Consider the following 26,676-nt stretch of genomic DNA (forward strand, 5'->3'; position numbering starts at 1 on the left):
TAAAAGATTTTGGATGGTCACAGACATTGAATCACTCCACAGCAAGATTATATTTCAGAGCAGGAAGAAAAATTCTCTTTCATACATGTATTACAGGGCTTTCCACTGGTTTTTGTTAAGGCCACAAATGGAAAAAACTACTACTGACAGAAAAAGCACTCAACGTTGTGGTATCAAAGACACTGCCAAAGTACCAAGTGAAGCAACTGAATTTTTAAAAAACCACTTTTCAAGTATTTTGGCATCTGGAGTAAAAGTAGTTTTTCCTAGTGGGTAATCTAAGTAAGAATCTTATTCCTCAATTAAATTTACATAAATTTATCCTGAACACGTAACTTTCCTTATAAAGAATACTATATTTTCATGTAAAACATACAGAATAAAACTAAAGTTCCAATTTTATTTTTTTCTCTACTAGTGAGCAAAATACTATAAATAAAACATTCAATGGCACCTTCAACTTGTTGAACAATACACCATGAAACCTGGATGAATACTGACTCTGCATATTTTTGCTAGGCTTTTAAAAACAAAATATATTAAAGTTGCATCTCCTGGCTTGAAGCAACCATATGTTTAATATTCAATTATTTTTATTAAATATAAGTAAATATTATATTAAAAAAACAATATAAGGAACATCTTACTAAAAAGAAAATTAAAGAAACATGAAAGAAAAACACTAGTACCAAACCTTCAAACTGCAAAAATAATTTGCCAATTTAATGAAAAAAAATAAAAAGGTAAAAATATCTATGTTTTAGTTAAGTTTAAAATTTTAAATTCATGAATAGTAGTTCAATGTCCTAATAGGTAAGATGATATTCTTTTATAGCTATGACATCACTCAAAAATTAGTCTTGACAATGACTATCATTGTGGTCTACCGTTGACTATGCTATGTAAATTTTCACAGTTTTTGTATACTAAATAGCAAATGATAAATGCAATACCACAGGCTACACATCTTAAATAAAACCTTCTTTCAAAAGTCAGTTTGATTCTGGCTGTGGGATGTCTTTAATTTAGAAGCACCCCAAGAGGCAGGGCAGTGTAGGATCTGAATGGGGTTCCAGAGCTATTGCAGGTCAACTGTGATTTGATCTGGGGTTTTCTTTAGACTCTTAGCCAAACTAAGGCTGGATTCATAGGCCCAAAGACAAATCAGAACCAGACTGGCCTTAAAGGGGATGCTGGAGCTTTTTCAAACTGATAGAAAAACCTGCTGAACATTTATCTATTTCAGTATGAACTTTTCATTTCCTGGCCTTGCAAAACAGATGATCTAAATTTCTATCAGGTTTCTTTTGTCGAAAAAAAATTTCGAATGTTTAGGACCATTATCATCTTGTTCCATGATGATGCCTATCTCATAAAAAGCAAAGACATTAAAATTATAAAATTAAAAGGTAGTAATCCACAAAGAATAAACTAGAACACCAGGAACCAATTTCTTTCTTTCTTTCTTTTTTTAATCCTCTAAACCTAGTGGGAAAAAGGAGTGAGCCAAAAGGAGTGCCAAGTTCTCCTGCAAGGCACTGACACGGATACCAATCTGAATTACTGTACAAACCTACAAAGTCCCTGGAATCACTGCTTGGCGAACTAAGTTCCCATTCCATTGCAAAGCGACACTATCTACTCCTTAACACCTCTCCAAGTTTACCGTGTGTATCTTCTAAGACGATCAAGTATTTTAAGTCTTTCTATTCTTTGGGCTAAAGGTAACATTTAAATCTAATGACCCAATAAGTAATACACTACACTAATCAGATTTTTTAGGCTTTTTCTTTATAAATAAATCTAAAGGCCAGGTAACTCTTAACCGGTGTTTGCATTAGGATTCCTGGTCTGTAAGACTCTTAGGAACCATCAATGGGAAGGAAAGTTAGGAAGAGAGTGCGTACAGGCGCTTTATAATTGGAAAAGTAAAGGATTGGCTAAGAGTGGCCGAAAAGAGGCAGGTCTCAGAAAGGGAAGGTCGGAACGTAAGACAGGTTGTTAAAGCAAGATGGGGAAGGGCAAGGCTCGGGGAAGAAGAGTGAAGAACTCTACCCCTCGGGCCGCAAGAGGAGAGTTCCAGTAGCAAGGGCAGGTAAGCGAGCGCGCAGGTGGGGAGGGGTGCTGACCTCCTCCAAGACCGGAAGAGTTGAGGTGAACCCAGAAGTGAGAAAAGAAGCAAGGCTCTTAACAGCAAACCTGTTTGAATCAAAGGGGAGTGGGAGGACGCCAAGGAAGCATGGGGAACGCGACTCACACACTCCGAGCCCCAGCTGGGCAGAAGGAACCCCCAGAAAGAAATGAAGAAATGACTGGCGGCGTGGAGGGGAGCCTCCGCGTTCCTCCCCGGGCTGCGCCCTCGGAGGTTACCTTTGAGCTGGGGCAAGGGGTGCAGCTCCGGCTGGTTGCCCTGGCTGCGGAACTGCGACGAGCCCTGCGAGCGCTTCTGCCTCTGCGCCTTGCGCACCGATTTCCGGGTGAAGCCGTCCACTTTCTCCGAGGCCGAGATGGCGGCGCTGGCAGCCCCCGCCGGCGGCGGCGACGACGACATCACCACGGCCCTGGCGCTTGGCAGCTCCGGCTGCTGCTTGCACGGAACGGGCAGCGGCAGGAGGAGAAGGCGGGGGAGAGGCGCCGAGAGCTCGCGCCCCTCCGCCCCGTTCCCCCGGCCGCACTGCCCTCCCGCTCCCGGGCGCCGCCGAGCTTCTCCTCGCCGCCCACCGACGCCTCACGGCCACATCTCAGTGCCGTAGGTTCCTGGTCCCCGACGCGCGGCGAGCTCCCGGGGCGACGGAGGCGAGAGCGGGGGTAGACGGGGGGGGGGGGTGAAGAAGTTGTTGACTCCGAGTTCGGAGGGCGGGTGGACGGGAGCCCGAAGTTTAGACAACTGAAGCGAGGACGCTGGGGTGCGGACGTCGAACTCGCCTCTCGTCCCTGCAGCCCGGGTCGCCAGCCGGCCGGCCCGCCAGCACCTCAGGGGCCGCAGCTAGCGCAGCCCGCCCTGCCTGGAGCCTCCTCCCGAGGCGCTGCCATCGCGGGTCCCCTCCGAGCCGCTGTCGCCACTGCCGCGGTGTCCGCTCTTCCCTGTCAGCACCGACCCCTCATCTCCCGGGGCGGTGAACCGCCGCCCCGGCCCTGGGCGCGCACACACACTCGCTCCTCGAAGCGCCGAGCAGTCCAAACCCCCTCCCCCACGCGCCCTTCCGCAGCCCACAGAGAACCCCTGGCGGGCGACCGCTACAACTTGAGAAGGTGCTGGGTAGAGGCAAGGGGGGGAGTGTGAGTGCGTGTGTGCGCGCGCGCGCTAGGGCGCGCGGCCAGGGGGAGGGACCGCGCGGGGGATGGGGAGGGAGGAGATTGACTGACAACTTCCGCGGGGTCCCGCCAGCCTCTCGGAGGCCCGGGAAGGAGTAGGGGGTGGGAAAGCATGCCAGCTCCCTCAGCCAATCGCACGGCTAAGCGGCAGCAACGGGGTGAAGCTTGGCCTTCTGCAAGGGCTATCAAACTGGGAGGTTAGGCAGAGGAATGGGGCGTGGTTGCATGACGGACCTCGGCCACAGCCAATCGTTAGTGAGGATGACAAGCGGAGTGCCACTCTCACGTCACAACAGTGTAACTAACTCTCTAAGGAATGAGGGGAGGTGCCCCTCCACCAGCCAGCAGCTTTGCACGCCTGCGCGACAGCTCCAGGCTATAATTGCGCTCCTGACAGCCTATGAGAAAACCGGGAAACTAGAGGAGGCAGTTTAGAGAACAAAATAGAAGGCGCCCATTCTTCCCTCCCCTCTCTACTGGCCAATGAGGAACTGAAGCGACTGGTGGAGAGCTTGAGGGCTGGGGCGCGAAAGAGCGTCAGGGGTTACGTCACTGAAAAGGGGTGGAGCAAAGGCCTGGTAGGGGTGGAACAAGCAGTGTGATTGATGGCTGAAGTAGTCCCGCAGAGGAAGGCGAGGAATTGAACTTGTCCAATCAGAGCGAGGTGCTGGCCTCTGTGGGCGGGCCTTGGAGCCTCGCCTGCCCTAAGCCGCGCACTTGGAAGTTACCGGATAAATTTATAACTCTGGTGGCTCTAGCGCTGGAGTTCTTGAGAGCTGTTCTAGCGCGAGTTTGGGCAGTCTGGCGTCCACTACTGAAAAGGGTTTCCCAAATCCACACTCTGCAGGAAAAGATTTCTCATTCCCAATTTAGTATCCTAATTTTCACTCTTCTTCAGCCAGAGGCCTTCAGCTGCTCCAGCAGGAAGAGTACAAATTGGCTGATCTGTGGTTTGTGGATTTGAGGGCTTGCCATTTACTCTTACTGGGATCTCCTGTAGATTCCATCCAGATTTTAAACTTTTTAAGGACAGGACTGCTGGTCATCTTAGTTTTTTTGTGTGGCGCTGTCTGTATAATGATGCTTAATAAAAATAAGTGAGCTGAACAGTCTGTCTTCTCTGCGGCTTGGCGGACCCCAATCTCCATTTCTCTCCCACGAGCCCCAGACATTTTCCTTTCGACAAAATTAAAATAGTTGCCATATATTTAAGCAAAACTATCTGATGCATATGTACCGAAGATGCCAACTTTGGGTAGGAAGTTGGATTCCAGATCTAAAACCAAACACTACTTTAAAATATTTCCTTCCTTAGATTTACTGAGTGATGAAATCGTACACAAGCCTCCTAGTCAAGGAGGTTCAAAACTCAGCAGCGTCTTTGACACCTTCCTCAACAAATCAAGTTTCAGATTGTGTTGAATCTACCTTCACAAACGTTCAAACTAAGCCTTCCTTACAATTTGCACAACCAACCACCAAATATAGTTCAGGGCTTTCAAACTCACTGCCAGATCAGTCTTTTTAAATGCCACATTTATCTTATTGGCACGTGTGAAGAACCATCCAGTACCTACAGAATAAAGTCCCAATTCCAGGCTCTTCTCAATCTAACTCGTGGCTGTCTTTCCAGGCATAAATCGTGCCATGTCCCTACACAAACTCTTTTTTCAATTTAGACACATCATTCTACATACTGATACCCTAAAAGTATAGTGCTTCCTTGACCCTCAGCTCCAACATCTTGAAATAATCCACTGTTTTCCCCATCTTGTTGAGACCTAACTGTTTTTTCTAACCCTAGCTCAACCCCTATCTTTTATGAAGCCATTCATGATAATCTGGCCAAAAGTGATGCCTTTCTTCTTTATATTCCTACAGCCTTTATTATCTATAACACTCACAGGGTCTGTCATCATATAATGTCAGAGATGGCAGGCGCTCTGCTCTTTCTCCCCTGGAAGTCTGTAAACACTAAGAGAGCAAGAACTCAGTTATTTTATACTTCTGTATCTTTTACTGAACAAAGGATAGATATGCAGTATGTAACAGTCTAATTTTTAGTTCTCAAGAACAAGGTTTCTGAGGCATGATCATTGGATCGCCTGTATCAAAATCCTCTGAGGTGCTTATTTAAAATGCAGATTCCTGGATCTGACCCCAGACACACAGAATCAGAACCTATGGGAAAAACACTGAGAAATCTACTTTTAATAAGCTCCCTAGGTCATTCTTATGCACACAAAAGTTTGAAACTACTATTATCTAGTCACCTGGATTTTATTTAGAATAGATTATAAATGTCTAAAAGTCAAGGGTAGTACTATTTATAATAAAGAGCATTTACATAGGATAAGAAGGGGAAGTAAATAACAGAAAGCACACCAATAAAGCTAAAATTCATACTGGAATATGATAGATAATAAATAATGGAAAATAGAGACCAAATAGAATAGATAGAAAATAGATACTAGAAACAAATTATTGGGAAGCTTGGAACCAGCAAAACTGTCAGGGCTTTCTGAAACAGCCTCTCGGAGAAGAATTTTGAGAAAAATTTTAAATAAAGAGTGAGTCAGAACCTAAGAAGAGAGAAGGATGGCATTCCAGGTTGAAGTCACCAAACATTTTGGGGGAGATGGAAAATACAATAGTCAAAGAATCAAAAGGCCTTACAATAGTTTGGGCCTGTCAAGTCACTCACCCTCTCAGAGTCTTAGTTTCCACATTTGTTTATCAGAAAAAAATAAGTAACCAGCCTTCTTTACAACGTTGACATGAGTTTTAAATATGATACATAAAACAAAGCACTTGGGAAAATGAATATTTTGCACATGATAATTTTATAGACATATGTATTTATTGAACATTTATTTTCCATGCACTATCTTAAGTAAATAAGGTATCTGGGTCCTAAATAGAGATTTGTTCACTAATAATCATCTAACAGAAAACTGCAATGTCAGTGCTGATCTGTATGTAACTCTGACACAGGAAGAGTGTCAAGGATGATTCCATGCTGTATAGCTCCTGCCTTTTCCCATATGTGAAGACCCATATGTGATTCAGAGGTCAAGGCTTCATCACTGCAAATTCTTTGGTTTACTTTATCCCCACATGACTTGAGTTCCTTAGTCCATAAGCATAAGTATGCTTAGTGTTCTCATTCTTTTATTCACAATACCTAGCTTGCTGGGGAAAATAATTTGTGAGACAACAATATCCATAAAGCAAAATCACAGTCTTTTAATGGTTTAAAGAGTGCATCCGAGGGGGAAAAAAAAAATTCCAGCACCTCTGATGGCTGAACATATTATTTATGCTTTAAATTTCAAGAATAATAGAAGAAATATTTTTTTTAAAGAGTGCATCAGGGAGAGTATTCTTTTCAAATCACTGTGAAATTCTCTAAAGCATGTCCAAGCAAAGTTTTGGCTGTCAACGTTCTCTTTCCTTAAGAGCCATAATACCCAAACTGTGTTCCAACAGAACACCAAACAAATGTGTTTTATCTGCAGAATCAAATAGTAGTGGTCTTTTCCAAATTTACAAAAATAAAATAAAATAAAATAAAATTTCTTCCTTACATCTTTCTTAAAAGTTTGATTCTTTTCTATTGCTTTACTATACTGGAATCTAAATCAAGATAGTATCTGATTTATCATAAAAATTTTAATTTTTAATATGTCACTCCTTTTTATTTAAATACATTCAAATTACGTAAAATTCAGAAAGAATGAAAGGGTAACAGGAAAAGTCTCACTCCCATTTCTGTCTCCCAAAATCCAGGTCCCCTCCTGGGAGGGAATCAATGCTATCAGATTCTTATATGTGCTTCCAGAGATAGAATAGGTTTACTCTCTTAAGATTTAATAAATTCACATTTTTAGATGTTCCATCAAAAGCTACATGATTTATAGTTATTTCACCACCTGAAGAAGTTTGAAAACCACTGCTCTATCCATCAGTGAACCTTCCAGAGTTCTTACAGGTTTATTCATACCTATTCATTCATTATTTTATTCATTAATTCATCATGTAACAGATATTTATATATACATGCTATGCATCAACAAAATATGAAAGTTGAAGGGACCTTAGATGCTAATCAGGTCAAGTTGGTACCTGACCCCAGGTAGACCAAGAAGGTCCTCCTTCAAACTGATCCAAATTGGAAAGTCTTTTTTTTTTTCATATCTTACAGGAGACTTTTGTTTCTATGTACAATGAGATCTTCTGACCAATAACTTACTATGCAAGTTGTCAAAGCTTATCGGCACTTGGTTCATAAACTAAACTCAGCGCTTTTCTAGATTTTTTTCAAGGACTCTAATTCTGTGTTGTCTTTCTGGCCACTGTTTAAGCACAAGTACACACTGAGATGATTGGAATTCCTGCAATTTTCAGGAAGGGTCCTTTGTTAACAGCACAAGATCCGTAGTCATGATTTTCAATTGCTGCCATTTTTGCTTTTAATTATTAATTGCTTTCAGTTAAGCTTGTCATTATTAAATCAGTTTGTTGCTGACTATTATACAGGCTATTGTCTTGGTCAATCAAGAACTTAGACTAGGTCAGTGGTGGTAGAGATGGTTAGATTGGAGACTTTTTTTAGAGGAGGATTACATAGGACTTGCAGAAGGATTGAATGTGAGCTATTGGTACAGCAGAGGTATTATTAATCCCCCCAAAACATGCTGGTACACTTATACTTTATGATTATCTCTGAATCCTTTTTCCACAGCTGTGAGATCTTTTGCCTCATCTTAAGTGGGTTGCAATCATAAATGTTCAATAACCCCTGGTGTGCCCAATCCTACCTGTATACTAGATGAGGAACCAGGATATAGTTTGAAGGGGCTCAGCTCATGCCATATCCTCTTGTCCTTGCAGAGTGGGATTTAAAAGACTGATACTGGCAAACTCTCCACTCTTTAATTCAACGTTGCAAGTATTTTTCAAGTGCCTTTTATGTGCCAGGCAATATGCCAGACACTAGGAATGAAGAGATAAATAAAGCACGGACCTTACAATTTAGTGAGGACGGACAGCATAACAAATCAAAGACTATACCCTAAATGTTCCCTACGGTGTTGTGTAAACATAGTGGAAAGAAGAGAAAATTTGGTTTGTGAAGAGAGAGTCAGAGAAAATTTAACAGAACAAGAGATGCTTGAAGTGAGCCTTGAAACAAAATGAAGTTTTCATATGGATAAGAACAACAACAGAAGAGAATACTTGCCATTCAAGAAACTAATTTCCCACATTTCTTCATCACTAAAAAGATTTCCAGGGAATTCCCTGGTGGTCTGCCATGGCCCGGGTTCAATTCCTGGTTGGGGAACTGAGATCCTGCAAGACGCGTGGCCAAAAAAAAAAAAAAAAAAAAAAGATTTCCGTATCTCAGTCAATGAATTTACTTATTTCACACAATATGTTACCAAAAAAAAAAAAAAAAAAATTCCACTGCAACAGAAGAATATATTTTGCCACACCTTGTGTCAGAATTTGACCTGGAGGTGAATGGGCAAAGAAAAAGCAAAGATTAAATTCAACACAGGACTGCTCTCTGGGTATATATTGAGGAGCAGTGATTACAAAAATACTGTATGGCTCCTTAATGTTCCACTCATATGCAGATTTTATAGAAACCTATAAGTGGTCTTCCTCTTTCATCTGCCTGGAGGAAGCATGTAGTAAGCTTTGAAGCAGTCCCTGTCTTAAAATACCTAGCGGCTGCATGCCAGCAATATGTTCTCTCTTATTGGCTTGTTATTTTGGCTCAAACTTGCAGAAAATAATCAATTTGAACATCTAAGAAACTGACTTTGTATCTTCAATATCAGGAGGTGTTTATGCTTTGAAGAAGCAATACTAGTAGTACTATGGGATTTTCAGGAATTATTGAACTGAAAATTCTCCAGTGTTTTCAGATCCTAAGCTTTGACTTCTATACCAGAGGATACAGTTTTTTAAAAAAAACTGTGTGTGTCTCTGGGTGTGTATATATAATCATCACCATAAATTTAACACCTACTGTGTACTAAGCATTATTCATATAAAGAATCTGGCAAAAAGAGATCAAACAAGATTCTCTATTAAAGTCCCTCTCATCTGTGTGACATTCCTCCCTATTCCCCTGGGAGTTTGGTCCCAGTGACTTCTGTCATGTCCAGGAGCAATTTTTTGTATTCTAGCATGTCTGGGGTCCTCTATTCTTCTCTTGTAAAAATCAGTGAAAGTTCAAGCTCTCTTTATTCACTCTGTACAAAGACATTCACCAAAAATGAAATTGAATGGATTGCACTGTCACTGCCATAAGATGCCCAGCACTTTAAAATTTTTGTATATGTAGAGCTCTGAAGTCCTGTTACCTAGAAGGAAAATGAGATTATCAAGAGATATAATGGTGCCCAATGTTTCCTATTCATTCACTCCAAAAATATTCATTAATCTCCTATAACATGCCTGGTTCATTCCAGGTGATTGACGAATAGCCATGAATGACACAAGGCTGCCTGCATGGAGCTCACCATCAGTGGGGAGAGCTCACATCAATTAAAATTCAACTATGGAAACAAAGCAGGGAATATGCACCAGAGGAAACATGGTATTATTGCACACATGTATGGACAAACCAGGAGGGTTGGTCATGCTATGGACCAAACAAGCACCATCACCAATTTATGAGGCCTGTTATGAACACGGCCCATGGCTAAACTTTGTGGTCTTGACCCTAAGGGAGCATGATCTCTTGGGGAAGAGATGAGGCATAAGCCCAGGGAAAGATAACTTCTCATAGGGAGGGTGGGAGGGAGGGAGATGCAAGAGGGAAGAGATATGGGAACATATGTATATGTATAACTGATTCACTTTGTTATAAAGCAGAAACTAACACACAATTGTAAAGCAATTATACTTAAATAAAGATGTTAAAAAAAAAAAAAAGATAACTTCTCATTCAGGACAGTATTTGATGAGAGCCAAGACAACAAAGTCCAAGGGAGTTCACAGGTGACGTTCATGCTGAGGTGGAAGACATGGGATTTTAGCTGGATCCAGAGGATTGGGAATAATTAACTAAGTAAAGAAAAGTAGACGTGTTAGGGGAGAGCACCATCCAGCTACTTACTACACATCTCTCCAGCGCAAAGTGTCCAGCTTATTATGCCCACCTCCTCCTCCCCCACTACTTGATATTGCCGCCCACCAGTCAGTGAAGGAAGGGTGTGAAGGCACACGGGTGGGGAAGTACAGGCATGTACAGGGGATGTTAGATGTCTTTCCTAGAGAAGGTGATTTCTAGAGGGGTAGTGGGAGAGAAAGCTGGAAAAGGTGCATTCATTCAGTCATTCAACAAACATTCAATGCTTATTATAGGCTATTTTCTGCTCTAGGTTCTGGGGATAGAAAAAAAAAACAACAACAACAGGTTTTTCCCTCAGAGAGTCTAGAAAGGAAAGTAAAATGAAAACATAGAAACAAAAAAACCCACAAACCACCATAGACAGTATAATAAGTGCTGTGTCAAAGGTAAGCACAGAGGAAGAATGCAGAATCTATGGGGTGGGGAGCAAGATAGTCCTTCTGGAGGAAGAGGTTCTAGATTTGAGAATTGAAGAACATAAGGAGTTAGTCAGGACTTCCCCGGTGGCGCAGTGGTTAAGAATCCGCCTGCCAATGCAGGGGACATGGGTTCAAGCCCTGGTCCGGGAAGATCCCACATGCCACGGAGCAACTAAGCCTGTGCGCCACAACTACTGAGCCTACACTCTAGAGCCCGTGAGCCACAACTACTGAGCCTGCGTGCTACAACTACTGAAGCCTGTGCGCCTAGAGCCTGTGCTCCACAACAAGAGAAGCCACTGCAATGAGAAGCCCGCACACTGCAGTGAAGAGTAGCCCCCGCTCGCTGCAACTAGAGGAAACCCCTATGCAGCAACAAAGACCCAATGCAGCCAAAAATAAATAAATAAATAAATTTTAAAAAAGGAGTTAGTCAGGAAAACCCAGAAAGGGGAATTTATTCCAAGAAGCAGGAAGGAGATGTTTAAGGTACAGAGCCCTGAGAGAAGGGGATATGTCAGGAAGCTGAAGGGAGTTTGGTATGAAGACTTTGAGGTAGCAGCAGACAAAGAAGATGGTATCAGATTATGGAGTGTCTGTAAGTTTGGACTTTATGCTGAGGTCAGTGGGGAGACGCCAAAGCACGTTTGAATGGAAGATGTCACGTGGAAAGCAGTGTTTTAAGAGTACTGGGTGGGGAAAGTGGAAGCCAGCAAGATTAGCTGGAGGTGAGGACAGGTGTCCAGGAGAAGGACTTGACTGAGTGGTGCTGAGCAGTGTGTGTCAGCACCTGTGGAGCTTTTCTAAGCTATACGGTATTTGAAAAAATTCCCAAGTGACAATCCAGACCCCCACCCCCCTATCCCCATCCCCCATTCCTTGATGATCACTGGCTTAAACTAAAAATGGCCCTGGGAATAGATATGAAAGACATTACAAAGGAAACACCCGAGAGATTTGATGAATGGGGGGTGGCAAGTCAAAGGGAAGAATTACAAAGGGTGCCAAGGTTTTGAACTGGCTGACCACATGAACTGGGGGCCTTTAACCAAAGGTTCGAAAGCTAAGCCAGTTTTTTTCTGTGGGAGGGAGACGAAAGGAGTGTCAGAGGAAGGAAGGAAAGGGGAAGCAAAGATGACTCTGAGGTTAGACACATCGAGTTAATAGTTCTTTAAGGTCATTGAGGCGGAGAGCTGGATCTTTATTTTTAAAAAGAGGTGATGACATGTTGTATATTAATTTGGGGAAAGATGAAGACTAGACTGGGCTGACAGCCTGGAGTAGGCCAGAGCAAAGAAGGAAATTACACAAACAACACAAGCCTCTTTTTTCCTCTTTAAGGAGAAAAAAATCATGACAGAAACAAATGGGCAAAAGATGTGTAGCCTGTCATGTGTCTTGGCGGTCTCCAGTGCCAAACGCGCAGTAGGACTGCACAGGAGAGAAGCAGGGCCCAGCCACTTGTACCTGCTGTGGCAGAGGGTCAGGGATCAGGAATGAGGCAGCCCTTGCTATTCACAAATAGGGCTCAGTGACTCCTCTGGACACACCATCTCTCACACACACAGACACACACACACACACACACACTGTCCTTAATTCCTAACCACCATCCTAATCACAAAACTATGACAAAATCTCTTTATGATACCTTTACAGAGGAAGAAGAAATCTATCTACCAACTGAGGATCTCTTTCCAGCTTGAAGCAAAGCCTGTGTAAGGTTTCCAGCTTCTCCAGCCTCTTGACTGGCTAAGACCTCTTCTTGCCCTAAGGAGCTCAGTCCCACTCCCTCACACTGAATTAGTGATTGTACTTCAGCTTACTGAGGGTCAAGGGTGTGGGATAGGACTGGAGAATGACCATAACCTTGTGAGGATGCAATTCCAGTCCTTGCACATGTTGGACTCCATATTTCAACATGAATTCTTTGAGTACTGGTCTTCTTCAGAGAGAAAGAACTCCATCAATTCAATGATTTACTGTTTCCTTCTATGGGCTACAAGGTGCTAGGGAAACAAAGATGAGGGAGACGCAGCTTTTGCTTCTTTGGAGTTTACACTTTCATGGGGAAGAAAGGTCCAATGCACAGAGAATCAGTCATGACAAGGGATGTACAGACAAAATGCAATTAGAATTAAAGGAGGAAAAATAACATCCTGGGGGGGAGGTGAAGGACAGATGACAGCGAGGAGCAGGACATTTAAAACTGACCTTGAAAAATGCACAGAATTTCAGTGGGTAGATATGTAGAGGGAAGGGGGAGAACATTCTGGTAAAGGGAAGCATAAGCAAAGTTGCTGAAACGTGTGGCATATTTGAGAACAGCAGCTAGTTTAGTCTGGCTGGAGTATTGAGTAACAGGAGATAAAGCTGGAACATAGGTTGGGGGCCTAGTGTAGAGTACTTTGAATGGCAGAGTGAGAAGCTACTGAAGACTTAGGAGCAGGCAGTGATTGATCAAACCTGGATGTAAGAGGATTACTCCTCCAGCTATTAACTCAGGAAATAAAGGGGAAGGAGGCTACAGGTAGAGAGAAATTTTGACCATGTTGAGTCTAACATGTCTGTGGACTCTCCGAATGAAGACGCTCATTAAAGCTTGGGATGAGGGTCTGTCTGTGTTCAGGATGGTTAAGGTCTTTCTAGCCTGAGTTTCTTCATCTGTAAAACAAGGACAAAAAAACTTACTTTGAGGATGTTTGGGGAATTAGAGATAATTCTTTGAAAAACACTTACCACAGTGCCTGACTAATACTAGGCATGTGGGACAGATCTGGTGATGGTACTTGCGGTGGTGGTAGCATCAGTAGTAGTTGTGCTGTTAGTTCTTCCTTGTAACCCTTTTTTCTCCCCAGAATTCTGCCATGAGTTCAAGAAATAAAACCAAATGGCAAACCCTTGCTGTAGCCAGAATTGCCCCTCCCCCAAGATGACCAAGGCTGTGTATTGGGTCAAGCAATTGTACTGGCTCCTTTGTCCCTTAAGGTAACCACTCTACTAGGAGACCCCTTAGCCTCTGGTAAATAGAGTTCTGTTGAGTGTCTGTTTTTTCTACTGTGCCCAAACACTGCAGCTCAGAAAAGCTATAACCCTGAATGAATGAGTAGAGCTTAAAGACATGTAAAATGCTATTGTTTAGGGGTATAGAGAGAGTATATATGTAGTTATATATACATACACTCATGCCATATCTATTTATGTATCTATATATCTATCTATATTCCTAAATAATAAATAGCATTATATTCATGAGAGTTAAAAACATCAAAATCAGAAGCTTCTTACTTCCTGGAAGGAGGATAGGAATGGGAACACAATTGGGAGGGGTACAGTGAGGGTTATACCTATATCTGTAATGCTTTATCTATACATTCTTTTTGCTGGATGTTGGGTTGGTGGGTGTTTATATTATTCTCTATACAGTATGTACATAGTAAATAATATATTTATATTTATGTATTTTTTAATTTCAGAGTGAACAAAGTAGGGTCTCTGTATTTTGAAAATGGTGAGATTGAGCTGATACTTGGGCACTTATGAAAGGGGAAATCCAGACATGGAGAGAATCCTTTGCAACATGCATCAGATCCAGCCATCAGACAGACTGCCAACCTTCATGCACCAGAGTAAGGATCCCCCAAAAGGAGCTAGATGGAAGAAAAAGAGCCTCAAGCACCACTCTAGACGATGTCCACCCACAGGAAAAGTGACACTGATGTAGCACCAGCAGAGTAAAAACTAGAAGAACAGATGGGTTGCTAAAACAAAAACAAGGGAAATGCAATTCCTTAGATCCCTGGGGAGAAAGGAAGTAATAGGCTGTCAGCGATATCAGGGAGGAAAGTTAGAAGACAGTTTGACTTGTACAGAAAAATATTTTTATTGACTTAAGCAAGAGCAATTTTAGCAGTGCAAAAAGAAATCATGATGAAGAAACTTGCACTTCCAGACATGAAAATTAACTGAAACTGGATTTCGCCTGTCACAGTAAACAAGAAGTTTGGGCAAAAATGCGTGAAATAATTGTTTTCATCATACAACACACACACAGTGCAGGATTGTGATTCCTGGGAGAAGAGAAACAAATGAAGTGATATGTACAATATTCCTAGCTTTCTGCTTAGAGGCACTTTCCAGATCACAAGAAGGGGGGATCCGAGTAGACAAAACAGTCTTGCTAAAATGAGGGCAAAAAGATCAGAGTTTGGGCAGGCTGAGGTGGCGGTAATTTTTGAGGCAGAGCACCAGAGAAGAGGGAGGTATACAGAGAAAGAAATGTTGAGTCCCCTTGAGTCTTAAGCTGAATACTAAGCTGCATAAGGTATAACTCTATGAGACTCAGGAAAGAGAACTCTTAGATTGCTAAAAGTTAAACAAGTTCCTGAGCTGAGCTGGGAAACACTCAAGTTCCAACCAGGCAGAATGGAGAGACCTTGTTGAACTCTTGGCTTTTAGCAGAGACCCTAGAGGGAGCATGCCGATGTAGTAGGGCTAAACTAGCCCTAAAGTAAAGGTTAGATCTTCCCTAACAAAGCTTAAAAAAGATCAAACTGAGGTTATGCAATTAGGTGACAAAAACTGTAAAAGAGCTGTAATGTGCTCAGTAATTTAAAGGAAAACATGAAAATAATGAGGAGTGAAATGTAAACTATAAGAAAGAACCTCATGGAACTTCTAGAGCTGAAAAGTACAATATCTGAAATGAAAAATTTACCAAATGGACTCAACAGCAGCTCAAACGATGCAGAAGAAAAGATCATAGACTTGAAAATATAGCAGCAGAAACTATCCGTACTACAGAGAAGAAGAAACCTGGAACCCTTGGTGACCCATGAGAAAATATCAAATGCTGTAAAACAGTGTAATTGAAATCCCAAAGGAGGGTGGGGAGAGCAGGAGCAATATTTGAAGAAATAATGGCAGCACATTTTCCCAAATCGATAAAAATCGCAAACCCATACATTCAATAAATTCAACAAACCCCAAGAAGGGTAAAAATCAATTGAGATAGAAAATGCATTCTGAATTTTTTCAATAATGGAGTGATTTTCTGAATGGACCAGTACCTGAAGGCTTAGTCCAGGGAGGAGAACGAAAGATCTGTAAATTGGAGCAAACTGTACAAATTGTGATGTGGGAAAGTAGAAGCCAGCCTAGGAGACACAAACACAGAAACATATTAAAGGAGAAGAGGTGGGCCCTCTGGAGAACTCAAATACCAAAGATGCAGACATATTACAGAGTAAGAAGAGGAACTCTTGAGAATAAAAAAGGGTGGAGTGGCATCTCCAACTTTCTTCACTTTAAAATTTTTTTAGTCTCCTTGTCCCCATACCTTACTTCTCGACGACAATCATCTCAGAACTGGGCTTGAAGCTCCTTTTTTTTTTTAAAAAAAATTTTCTTTCTTTAAACATTTTTTTTCTTTATTTTTAAAATTTTTTCTTAAAAAAATTTTTTTTTCTTTCTTTTTTTTTTGGCCACATGGCTTGCAGGATCCCAGTTCCTTGACCAGAGATCAAACCCGTGCCCTCGGCAGTGAAAGAACACAGTCCTAACCACTGGACCCCCAGGGAATTCCCTGAAGCTCCATTCTTTTCCCTATCCAGTCTATCCTGAAGTTCACTGCTTCCAGAGTGGCTTCCTTAAACCCAAGAATCTCGTCACTCCTCTGCCAGACATCTTTAGTGAAATTGGTACCCGAGTAGCACTTATGTTAGATTGCCACAGGGATGGATCATGCCTCCTCACCATTAAACAGATGTGAGTTTGGCCCTCAGCTTCCCAAAGCTTCCTATGTGTAGGGCTTCATGTTATTCCCTACTTTATTTTGCTTTTATTGAGCCCAGTTCTCTGTGAGTCTCTGAACGAGGACCATTAGAAGTGCTTTATGCTTCATTTGTCTCCTTTTGCTTCTAAATAGACCCACACCTGTTCCCTCAGCCTGTTACATGCCTGTAGTCCTGGTTGTTCAAAACTTATGCTGGCTCTCTTAACCCAAGTTTATAGACCTTGAACTTGAGAGGCCACAGGATGTCTCCTTGCAGCCTGGCTTCAGAGGCAAGAAGGGGTTAATAAAGGCATACTGGATTTCAAATTAGGGTTTGAATCATAGGTCTGATTCTGCTGCTGAGAGACAGTCTGGAGCTGTGTTGTCCAATATGGTAGCCACTAGCTACCTGTGGCTATTGAGCTCTTGAAATGTAGCTAGCGTGACTGAGGAACTGAATTTTTAATTTTATTTAATTTTAATTTAAAACCTGAGGCACTGTAAATCATTTTCCTATTAAGCACATTGTGGAAAATATTGTTATAGTGTATGTGTTGGGTGTGTGCCTAGTTACACACATAAACATATCTCTGATCTAGTTGGTTTCAATGGATTGACTGGGTTGAATGATCTTTGTAAAGTAAGATTATGTTTATTTGATTATTTTATGCAGATAGTGGAAGTTACAGTAATATCTATGTAAATCATGAGTAGTATTGAAATTGAAATACTTATTTTAATTTTATTTATGAAGTAATAAATTGTTTCTAATTTAAAAAATAAGTATGGGAAATTTTTAATATTTAAAATGATGGCATACTACCGACACACAACTGAGTAGAGATGCAAAAGCTAGTAAGTACTCCGACTAAAATAGTAAAGAAAAAAAGAGACTGGAAGAAGATATGTTGCAGATTTTGAAATGAATGGCAACTGCAATTTGCTGCAGCCAAGCAAATGAAAAAGCTGCTTGTTTTGCAAAAAATAATTTTAAAGATAATAAAGTGGACAATATTAAGACATATTTTCAGCAAATACATAGTGAATTTGATAAACTGTTTCCTCTTAACAGACCAAAGAGAATTAATATTAGTTGCTTGAAATTAAAATTAAATGTCTAACAAACATTTTAAAAACAATTTTTAGCAGAATCTGAGCTTATAATTTTGGCCAGCTATAAGATGAGTTGGATTCTTGCACAGAAATTAAAACTATTTTTAGATGGAGAGATAATAAAATATATTATTATTTTAGTTTTGAAAATTTTGTTTTCATATAAGAAAAAAACTTGAAAAGATATTCTTTACAAAAAGTGAAAGCTATTCAATTAAGGTACTAAATAATTGCTTGTTGAATACAAAATCTTTCTAACTGTATAAAAATTCAGTTGATTCAAGTTTTGAAAAATTGCAAGGGCTTTCTTCGCTTTAGAGTAATTGTGATATGGGATATTGCATGGTTAATACTTTGGATATGTTTTATCTCAAAAGATGTTCAAACTCATGAAAAAAAAAGCCTTATTTTGCAGCCTAAAAACTGAACTCATTGGTATAGATACTGTTGAGTCTTTTACAACTGTCGAAGAAAGGCTTCAGCCAGATATGAAAAATGTAGTTTCCATTACAATGAAAAGTTCTCCAACTATGTTGGAAGTCTGGATTTATTGAAATTTTAAAGCAAAAAACAGATCTTTCTTCTATTGCTTCATTCCTCCTATATGATACATATGAAGATATTTGTGTTCAGTTTTCTGAACAGTGCCATGGATATAGTTGTTAAAATTTTTCTGTGTATGTTATACTATGAATCATCAGCTTATAGAATTGTAGAGAGAAATAGAAGAAAATGAATGTAGTGATCATGTTCTTTTCCAATGCTCTTTGGTTGAGTAGTGGAGGACCTTTACATACATTGATTGTACTGTTAATTCGAATTAAAGATTTTCTTGAAACGAAAGGAATACTTGCCAAATATTCAATAATCAAAGACAAAAAGATAGCAGTGTGATTTATGTTTTCTCACTGGTATCATACTGCATATGAATGAGCTAAATTTGAAGTTCCAAGGAAAGGAAAAATGTATTTGTGATCTAGCTAGAAAGTACAAGAGTTTATGTTGAAATTGAAATTTTTCATAATAATAATCAATAATAACAATTTAACACGTTTTTCAAACATGAATTAATATACAAATGTTTCATTGTAATCAAGAGCATTATGTAAATTAGCCGCAAAAACGAAAATAAAATATGAATTATTTTATTAATATTTATATTAATAAATAAATAAATAAATTAATTAATTAAATATTAATTTCAATGAATTCATAGTTGCTTTCCAATTTATGCAATACTTCTTTGAATTTAATGTTAATAATACTGGGTTGACAGAAGAGTTAATGAATTAATATACAGATGTTTCATTGTAATCAAGAGCATTATGTAAATTAGCTGCAAAAACGAAAATAAAAATATGAGTTATTTTATTAATATTTATATTAATTAATTAATTAATTAATTTAATTAATTAATAAATAAAATATTAATTTCAATGAATTCATAGTTGCTTTCCAAGTTATGCAATACTTCTTTGAATTTAATGTTAATAATACTGGGTTGACAGAAGAGTTAGTGAATTACTCAACTTAGATAAAAATTGAAACTGACAGGATTTGCTTCAAAGTCAGATCATTTCTTCTAAAATAAAGAAACCAAGTCTGACAATACAGATGCAAATATTAAAAGAGTGGTGTTTGGAACTCAGTTCAGTCATTGGAAAACTTTTCAGTAAGTTAGGAATAATTTGGGTATGCAACTCTAACTTTTTAACTATAAATTTTATGAAATATAATTACAGAATAAATATTTCTGATGAAAATTTAACACTTGAATTGAAATGTGCTCTAAGTTAAAAAAAAACCCACTGGATTTAGAAGATTCCACATAAAAATGTGAAATATATAATAATTTTTAAATTGATTACATATTGGAATGATAATAGTTTGAGACATTTGGTTTAAAAATATGTTATTAATTTTACCTGTTTCTTTTTACTTTTTTAATGTGGTTACTAGAACATTTAAAATTACATATGTAGGGAATTCTCTGGTGGTCCAGTGGTTAGGACTCAGTACTTTCACTGCAGGGGCCCTGGTTCAGTCCCTGTTCAGGGAACTAAGATCCCGCAAGCCGTGCAGCACGGCCAAAAAAAAAAAAATTACGTATGTGGCTCACATTTGTGTCTTTCATTATATTTCTATTGGCAGCTCTGCTCTAGATTAGAGGCTTCAGAGACTGAGCTCTACACCCAGATAGCCTAAATTCAAGTCTAGTCTCTGACACTTCTTAGTTGTATATCTTGGGCAAGTTGCTTAACATCTCCATTCTTCAGTTTTTCCCATCTGAAGAATGGGGATAACAATAGTTTCTACCTCATAGAGTTGTTATAAGAATTCTTAAATAGTATCTGACACATAGTAATTACCATGTGTAATAGCTATTGTTGTTTTATTAACTATGTGACCTTGAGAAGTTTCTTAACCATTAATTTACTCATTTGTAAAATAGTGATAACAACATCTACCTCACAAGTTTAGTTCCTGAATTAAATAAGATAAGGTACGCAGAATTATTTGACAGGAGGTGGTTGCCCAACCACAAGCTTGCTGAATCTTCCATGTCTTAGCTGTTGTTCAGAAGTTTCATAATGTGGCTCAGCTCACCACTCTTTTTTTTTTTTTTAGGTTTCTTTTTTTTTCTTTTTAATTGGAGTAGAGTTTATTTACAATGTTGTGTTAGTTTCGGGTGTACAGCAAAATGAATCAGTTATACATATACATAAATCCACTCTTTTTTAGATTTTTTTTCTACACATATATACATTCTTTTTACTTTTATTTTTTTATAAGTTTATTTATTTATTATTTTTTTATTTTTGCTGCATTGGGTCTTGGTTGCTGCACGCAGGCTTTCTCTAGTTGTGGCGAGTGGAGGCTACTCTTTGTTGCGGTGCGCAGGCTTCTCGTTGCGGTGGCTTCTCTTGTTGTGGAGCACAGGCTCTAGGCGCACGGGCTTCAGTAGTTGTGGCACGTGGGCTCAGTAGTTGTGGCTCGTGGGCTCTACAGCGCAGGCTCAGTAGTTGTGGCGCACAGGCTTAGTTGCTCCGTGGCATGTGGGATCTTCCTGGACCGGGGCTCGAACCCGTGTCCCCTGCATGGGCAGGTGGATTCTTAACCACTGCGCCACCAGGGAAGTCCCTACATTATTTTTTAAATATTCTTTTCCATTATGGTTTATCCCAGGAGATTGGATATAGTTCCCTGTGCTATACAGCAGGACCTTGTTGTATCAGCTCACCACTCTTAAATTCAATAGTGTGTGCATGAAAGAAGTTGCAAACCATAAAGTACTCTTTATAATGTTAAACATAATACTGTTAAATAATAATAATAAAATAATAATAATAATGTTAAACATTATTTTTATTATTTTTAAAAAATATTTATTTATTTATTTATTTGGCTGAGCTGGGTCTTAGCTGTGGCACGCGGGATTTTCATTGCAGCATGCGGGGTCTTCAGGTGCAGCATGCTAAGTCTTTATTTTTTTATTATTTTTTTAACATCTTTATTGGAGTATAATTGCTTTACAATGGTGGGTTAGTTTCTGCTTTATAACAGAGTGAATCAGCTAAACATATACATATATCCCCATATTTCCTCCCTCTTGTGTCTCCCTCCCACCCCTCTAGGTGGTCACAAAGCTCCAAGCTGATCTCCCTGTGCTATGTGGCTGCTTCCCACTAGCTATCTATTTTACACTTGGTAGTGTATATATGTCCGTGCCACTCTCTCACTCCGTCCCAGCTTACCATTCCCCCTCCCCGTGTCCTCAAGTCCATCCTCTACGTCTGTGTCTTTATTCCTGTCCGTGGCATGCTAACTCTTTAGTTGCAGCATGTGGGATCTAGTTCCCTGACCAGGGATAAAACCCGGGCCCCCTGCGTTGGGAGTGCAGAGTCTTAGTCACTGGACCACCAGGGAAGTCCCATATTTTTATTATTCTTTACCATGAAATTCCTCCTGCGAGTATTTGTTCCCTAAGCTTGCTTTACTTTGAACCTCCCTAGTTCCACCCTCTTACCATCTAGACTGAAGGCCTGCTTTTCTATGAAGCCTTCAGTGTGGACTCCAGCTCCAGTATGATCTCTCTCTCTCTCCTCTAAATTCCTGAAATACCCCCCATCCATTGTGTGTATTTGGCATTGAATCATATATTACTTTGTATTGTTTAAACTAATCATGCAGGGTGAATGTTTAATAATTTGTGAATTCCCCAACAGCACATGATAGTTGCTCAAAAAATATTTGGTCAACAAGTGGGAGCGTTTGAAAAAATTAGGGGGAAACTTTTTTTGAGTTTGGACTCAGGAGACTCAAGCATCCTCTACAAAGAACAAAGAGCATCACTGGAGAGAGGAAGTTTTAAGCAAAAGTTTGAGATAAGCATAAAAAGGCAGAACAGAAGTGGTGTGGGAGTGAGAAGGGCAGAGGTGGTAGCTAAGGACGGAGCAGAGGTCAGGAAGCAAAGTGGAAACCCACCCTGCGGGACATTCCTAGAACTCAAGGTAAAGCTCCTTCTTTCCCAAGTCCCTCCAACAGTTATTTTTAGCCACGTCCAATTTTAGAAAGTGACACAAGGTCTCATTCCAATCAGTTTTTTTTTTTTGGAACAGTTAAAACTTTAATTCATATATATTACAAGGCTAAGATTTTATACTTGTGGCTGCTATATAATTTTTGCTAAATAATAGAGCAAAAAGATACCTTAATGATCTTTTAGATGAACAACTCCTTTGGTCAAGGATCAAGAATGTTGATGTCCCTCAATCCTTTATTTTGTAGGTTAAGCAGTTGAAGTGATCTTGGTTTTGTGACAGAGCAGGGTCCAGGATACAACAGTTCTCCCCATTCTCAGTTTTTTGATGGTTGTATTTCCTTTACCTTCTCCCCCCAACTCTGATTTTTTTTTGTTTTTTTTTGTTTTTTTTTCTTTAACTCTGATGTTTTATAACTATTTTTTTGAAGAGTGTTTTTGTATCCTTTGTACATTTTGTCTATATATAATTGATTTATTCTGGTCATTTAAAATTTCTATAACTATGTTCTTGCCAAAAAATTTTTTGGTCTCTGTACTTGAAAATAGAATTTTCTCCTTTAGTGAAATTAAAAACAGTATATTAAAGTAGGGAGTATGAGATGAAATATTAAGATTACTGAACTCAAGGGCATTTGGCATTTTTGAAAGTGGTACAGCTTAACCACCACAGCAATGTCACTTGCTTTTCATTGACAAGAAACACAAATGCTTTGTTTCCTTTGCCCCATGCCTTTCCTCTGAATTCACATTTCCTCTTGCTGGAATAAATCCTTTATTAGTTCTTTTAGTGACTGCTTGTAAATGTTAAACATTCCTAATGTATGTTTTATAATATAATTATTTTGCCCTCAAAGTTGCATGGTAGTTTATCTGGGAATAAAATTCTATATTAACAATTAATCTTTCCTCATCATTTTAAAGGTATTTTTCCAGGGTCTTCTACTAACTTTTGTTGCTGATAAGAAATCTGCTCTGAGTCTGATAGTCACTTCTTTTTAGGCTAAGCTACCATTTGTCTCTACTGGCTTTTGGAAGTCATATTTTTCAGTTTTACTAAAATTTGTCCAGGTGTGGGATTTATTTGTATTTATGCTCCTGAATACTTACAGAGCACTCTCAACTGAGGATTTTCATTTTTCTTTGATAATGGAAAGAAAACTTTTGTATATTTATGTACAAATACTGCTCTAAGAGGTTCCACATCTCCATAAGCCTCTAAAGTTGGAGACTCTCAAACCATCTGCCCTGATTCTTAAATGGTCTTTCACAAGTTTTAATTTTTTTTCTCCTCCTTCTGGCTTCTGGGCAAATTACTTGCTATCAAAATATAATTTACTAATTCACTTTTCAGTTATTTCAGATGTAAAGATTATCCCATCCTCTGAATTTTTAATTTTAAAAACTATATATTTTTCACCAATCAGTTATTTTGCTGATCTCAGACAGCTTATTCCCAGAAATTCCTTCCTCTTGCCCTGGGAGCCTTCACTACACCCAGGTAGTTAAGATGTTTGGAAATCCTTCCCTCCACCTTAGTCTTTGCAGACCACCTGAAAGTGAATGTCAGGTGCCTTCTGCACTCACAAATTCCCCTGGATACTCCATTAGGAGAAGACAACTTACTAGCTGGGTCATTGCAGAATCCAAACAGTGCCTGCTCCATAACAGGCACTCTATTACCATTGAATGAACCAATGTCGTTCTAATGACATTAATGGTTGGCATGGTTGATTCTTGTTTGGGCTATAGTGGAGGAAAAACACAGCTAATGTGGAGAGAAAAAAGCTGTTGTTCAACTATGACTCATGGGCTTAGCTCTCAACACAAGGTTCCAGTTTGTTTTGCATTTTTGTGGCTCCAAGGTGATGGTGAATTGGCAAGGAGAACGGGAGGCAACATGGTGGAAGACAGGATAGGCATGATTCAGGCCTTATCACTAACTTCAGCATGAGTTTGGGTACCAACTCACATGGGTTCGCAAAATACAGGGGTGCTTTCCCTCCTCAAAATTCTATTATTCTAAAGTTAGACTGTTGTCATTGGGCATGATGCCCCAATGACAATCATTCCTGGAAGGGGGTTGACCCTCGCCAGGGAAGAGTCCCTAATCACCGGATTTGGGGAAATACGACATCTCAAGACTGGTTACCTTGGCCCCCAGGCTCAAGGCCATGGGACTAACAGAGGCCATCATGCGTGGAGAGGGACGCAGCTGTCTCAGTCACTTGCTCATGCTCTCTTTTTCGCCCACCCAGGTACAACCAGTCTCTTTCTCTCTCTTTCTTTCTAACTTTATTCCAACCCCCAAGTGAAAATCTGATTACATAATTAAGCACTTAGTAAGTGTTCTCCGATGCTGATTTTTAATGAACTTGGCCAGTGCTACTTCCTGTTTTGAAAGAAATAGGCCCATTTAAAAAGCTAGTCCGTGCCCCCAATACCCACTTTGTCTTAGAAATCAAATGGGCATTTTAACCATTTTAGAGGAAAAATAATTAGATGTAAATAGGTTAAAGTTCTTACAACAGAGAGGGTAGCTGTTGAAAAGGGAAAGTGGTAGCAGGATATGATTGTGATACCGAAAGTAGGATTTGCTTTCCTGCCTATCTGTCTGCCTATCTATCTATCTATCTATCTATCTATCTATCTATCTATCTATCCATCCTTCCATCCATCTACCTACGCTACCTATTCTCAGATTGTTCTGAACTAATATCAAAAATATCACGAACATGCTGTCTCCTAGAGCCTGCCTGTTCCCTGGGATTTTGGAGCAGCAAGTAAGAGATATCTGTAAGACTTTGGAAGGCATCTTCCTAGCAAATTGCTTCTCAGTCTCCTGGGTACCTTTGAAGGGCACCTTGGAATGAATTCTAGACATTCACGTGGAGGCCTGTAAGCTCGACACCAGGCCTGCTCGTGTTCCTTAGTGGAGTAGAATCAGGACACCCTCCCAACATTCTTGGTGTGTGCACTGAATAGTACAGGGGGAAAAGGAAAAGAGAAATGTTGAGGGGGAAGTAAGGGTGTTGGGAGAGCCGGTGGGCATTCAGGAGAAGCACTGTAGTTTTGTTTTATTTTGTTTGGCTATGCTGTGCAGCATGTGGGTTCTTAGTTCCCGGACAAGGGATTGAACCCTGTGTCCCCTGCATTGGAAGCGCAGAGTCCTAACCAGTGGACCACCAGGGAATTCCCAGAGGTGCTGTAGTTTTTCTCCATAAAACTCTTCTACCTTCTCACTCTAGCTCCATGACTATCGACTGCTGAAGTATTAAATCTAACGCCATTATTTCCCTCCTTAAAATCTTTCATCCCAAGATGCTTACCATTGCACACTTGGTTTGACATTTAGTCCTGCCTGTATCTTCAAATTCATTTCCCAACACTCCCAGTCACACCTAAATACTTCTAATTCCCCACGCGTTCTCTCCTTTCAATAACATTGCCCATGCTGAACTCTCTCTCAGAATGCCCCTTCCCACCCTCGTCACTTCCATTTTCTATTTTTTCTTTAAGATAACTCAGGTGCCACCATCCTTGACACCCCCCTGAGCTTGGTCTCTCTCCTCTGTTATCTCTGAGCACCCAGGCATATCTCTATCATTGTCTCTATTACAAGATACTGTAATCATCTCTTTGCTTTACTGTCTCCCTAACTAGACGTATGGACCATAAGCTCTTACAAGGTAAGACTATGTATTAACCATGATTATATTTCTGGTGTCTTGCACAATGCCAGTCACTTACTGAAGCTCAATAAATATTGATGAACTAATTAATTAGGTATAGATTGGGGGTAAAACCATGCCCACCAGCTGGCATTGACATGGTGCCACAGAACACAGCTGGCTTCATCTCCAGTGCTCCCCTGGGCATAAGCCTTGAGCTCCAGAAACCCTCTCTGACCTGGGCCCTGTGTACACATACAGGGACACATTATTCTCTCCATCTAGGCTGGAACTCTTCAACCCCGAGCTCCTTGCTCTACCTCTTTTCGGAAATCTGTTCCTTTTTTAAACCCACTTGGTTCTTTTCCCTTCGCATCTCTGTGCCCCTCATCATTATGTGCGCTATGTTTTGGGGTACATGTTTCCATGTTTATTTTTGCCTCCTCTACTCAGGTCGAAGTTCTGAAGATGGCCCTGGCTCTCCACCAAGCCCACTGTAGTGCTGTGTACACAGTGGAGCTCACCTCCTTCACTAGTCTGGAGCCTGTTTTGGGCAACGCACAGTCCCCACAGTCTCCAGCCATAGCTGCAAGAGGCCAACTTGTATGGCTTCCTCTGTAGCTATTCATTTCCACTGTATACCCAGATCTGTGCCGAGTTAGTGAACACTAGAGATTTCACTTCTGTCTCAGGGATGT

The 26,676-nt window shown here is 40.2% G+C and overlaps 1 protein-coding gene across 1 annotated transcript in view; it reads right to left on the bottom strand.

The window, feature by feature from the left end:
• Positions 1-3,278, bottom strand: part of PPP2R5A (protein phosphatase 2 regulatory subunit B'alpha) — a 100,278-nt gene extending 97,000 nt beyond the window's left edge. The window contains exon 1 of the mRNA XM_059938450.1: positions 2,371-3,278. Within this exon, the coding sequence (XP_059794433.1) occupies positions 2,371-2,551 (181 nt within the window). The 5' untranslated portion in view covers positions 2,552-3,278. The remainder of the gene's footprint in view (positions 1-2,370) is intronic.
• Positions 3,279-26,676: the final 23,398 nt, after the last annotated feature.

The sequence above is a fragment of the Balaenoptera ricei genome, chromosome 1 (assembly GCF_028023285.1).
Source record: "Balaenoptera ricei isolate mBalRic1 chromosome 1, mBalRic1.hap2, whole genome shotgun sequence".
Taxonomy (NCBI): domain Eukaryota; kingdom Metazoa; phylum Chordata; class Mammalia; order Artiodactyla; family Balaenopteridae; genus Balaenoptera; species Balaenoptera ricei.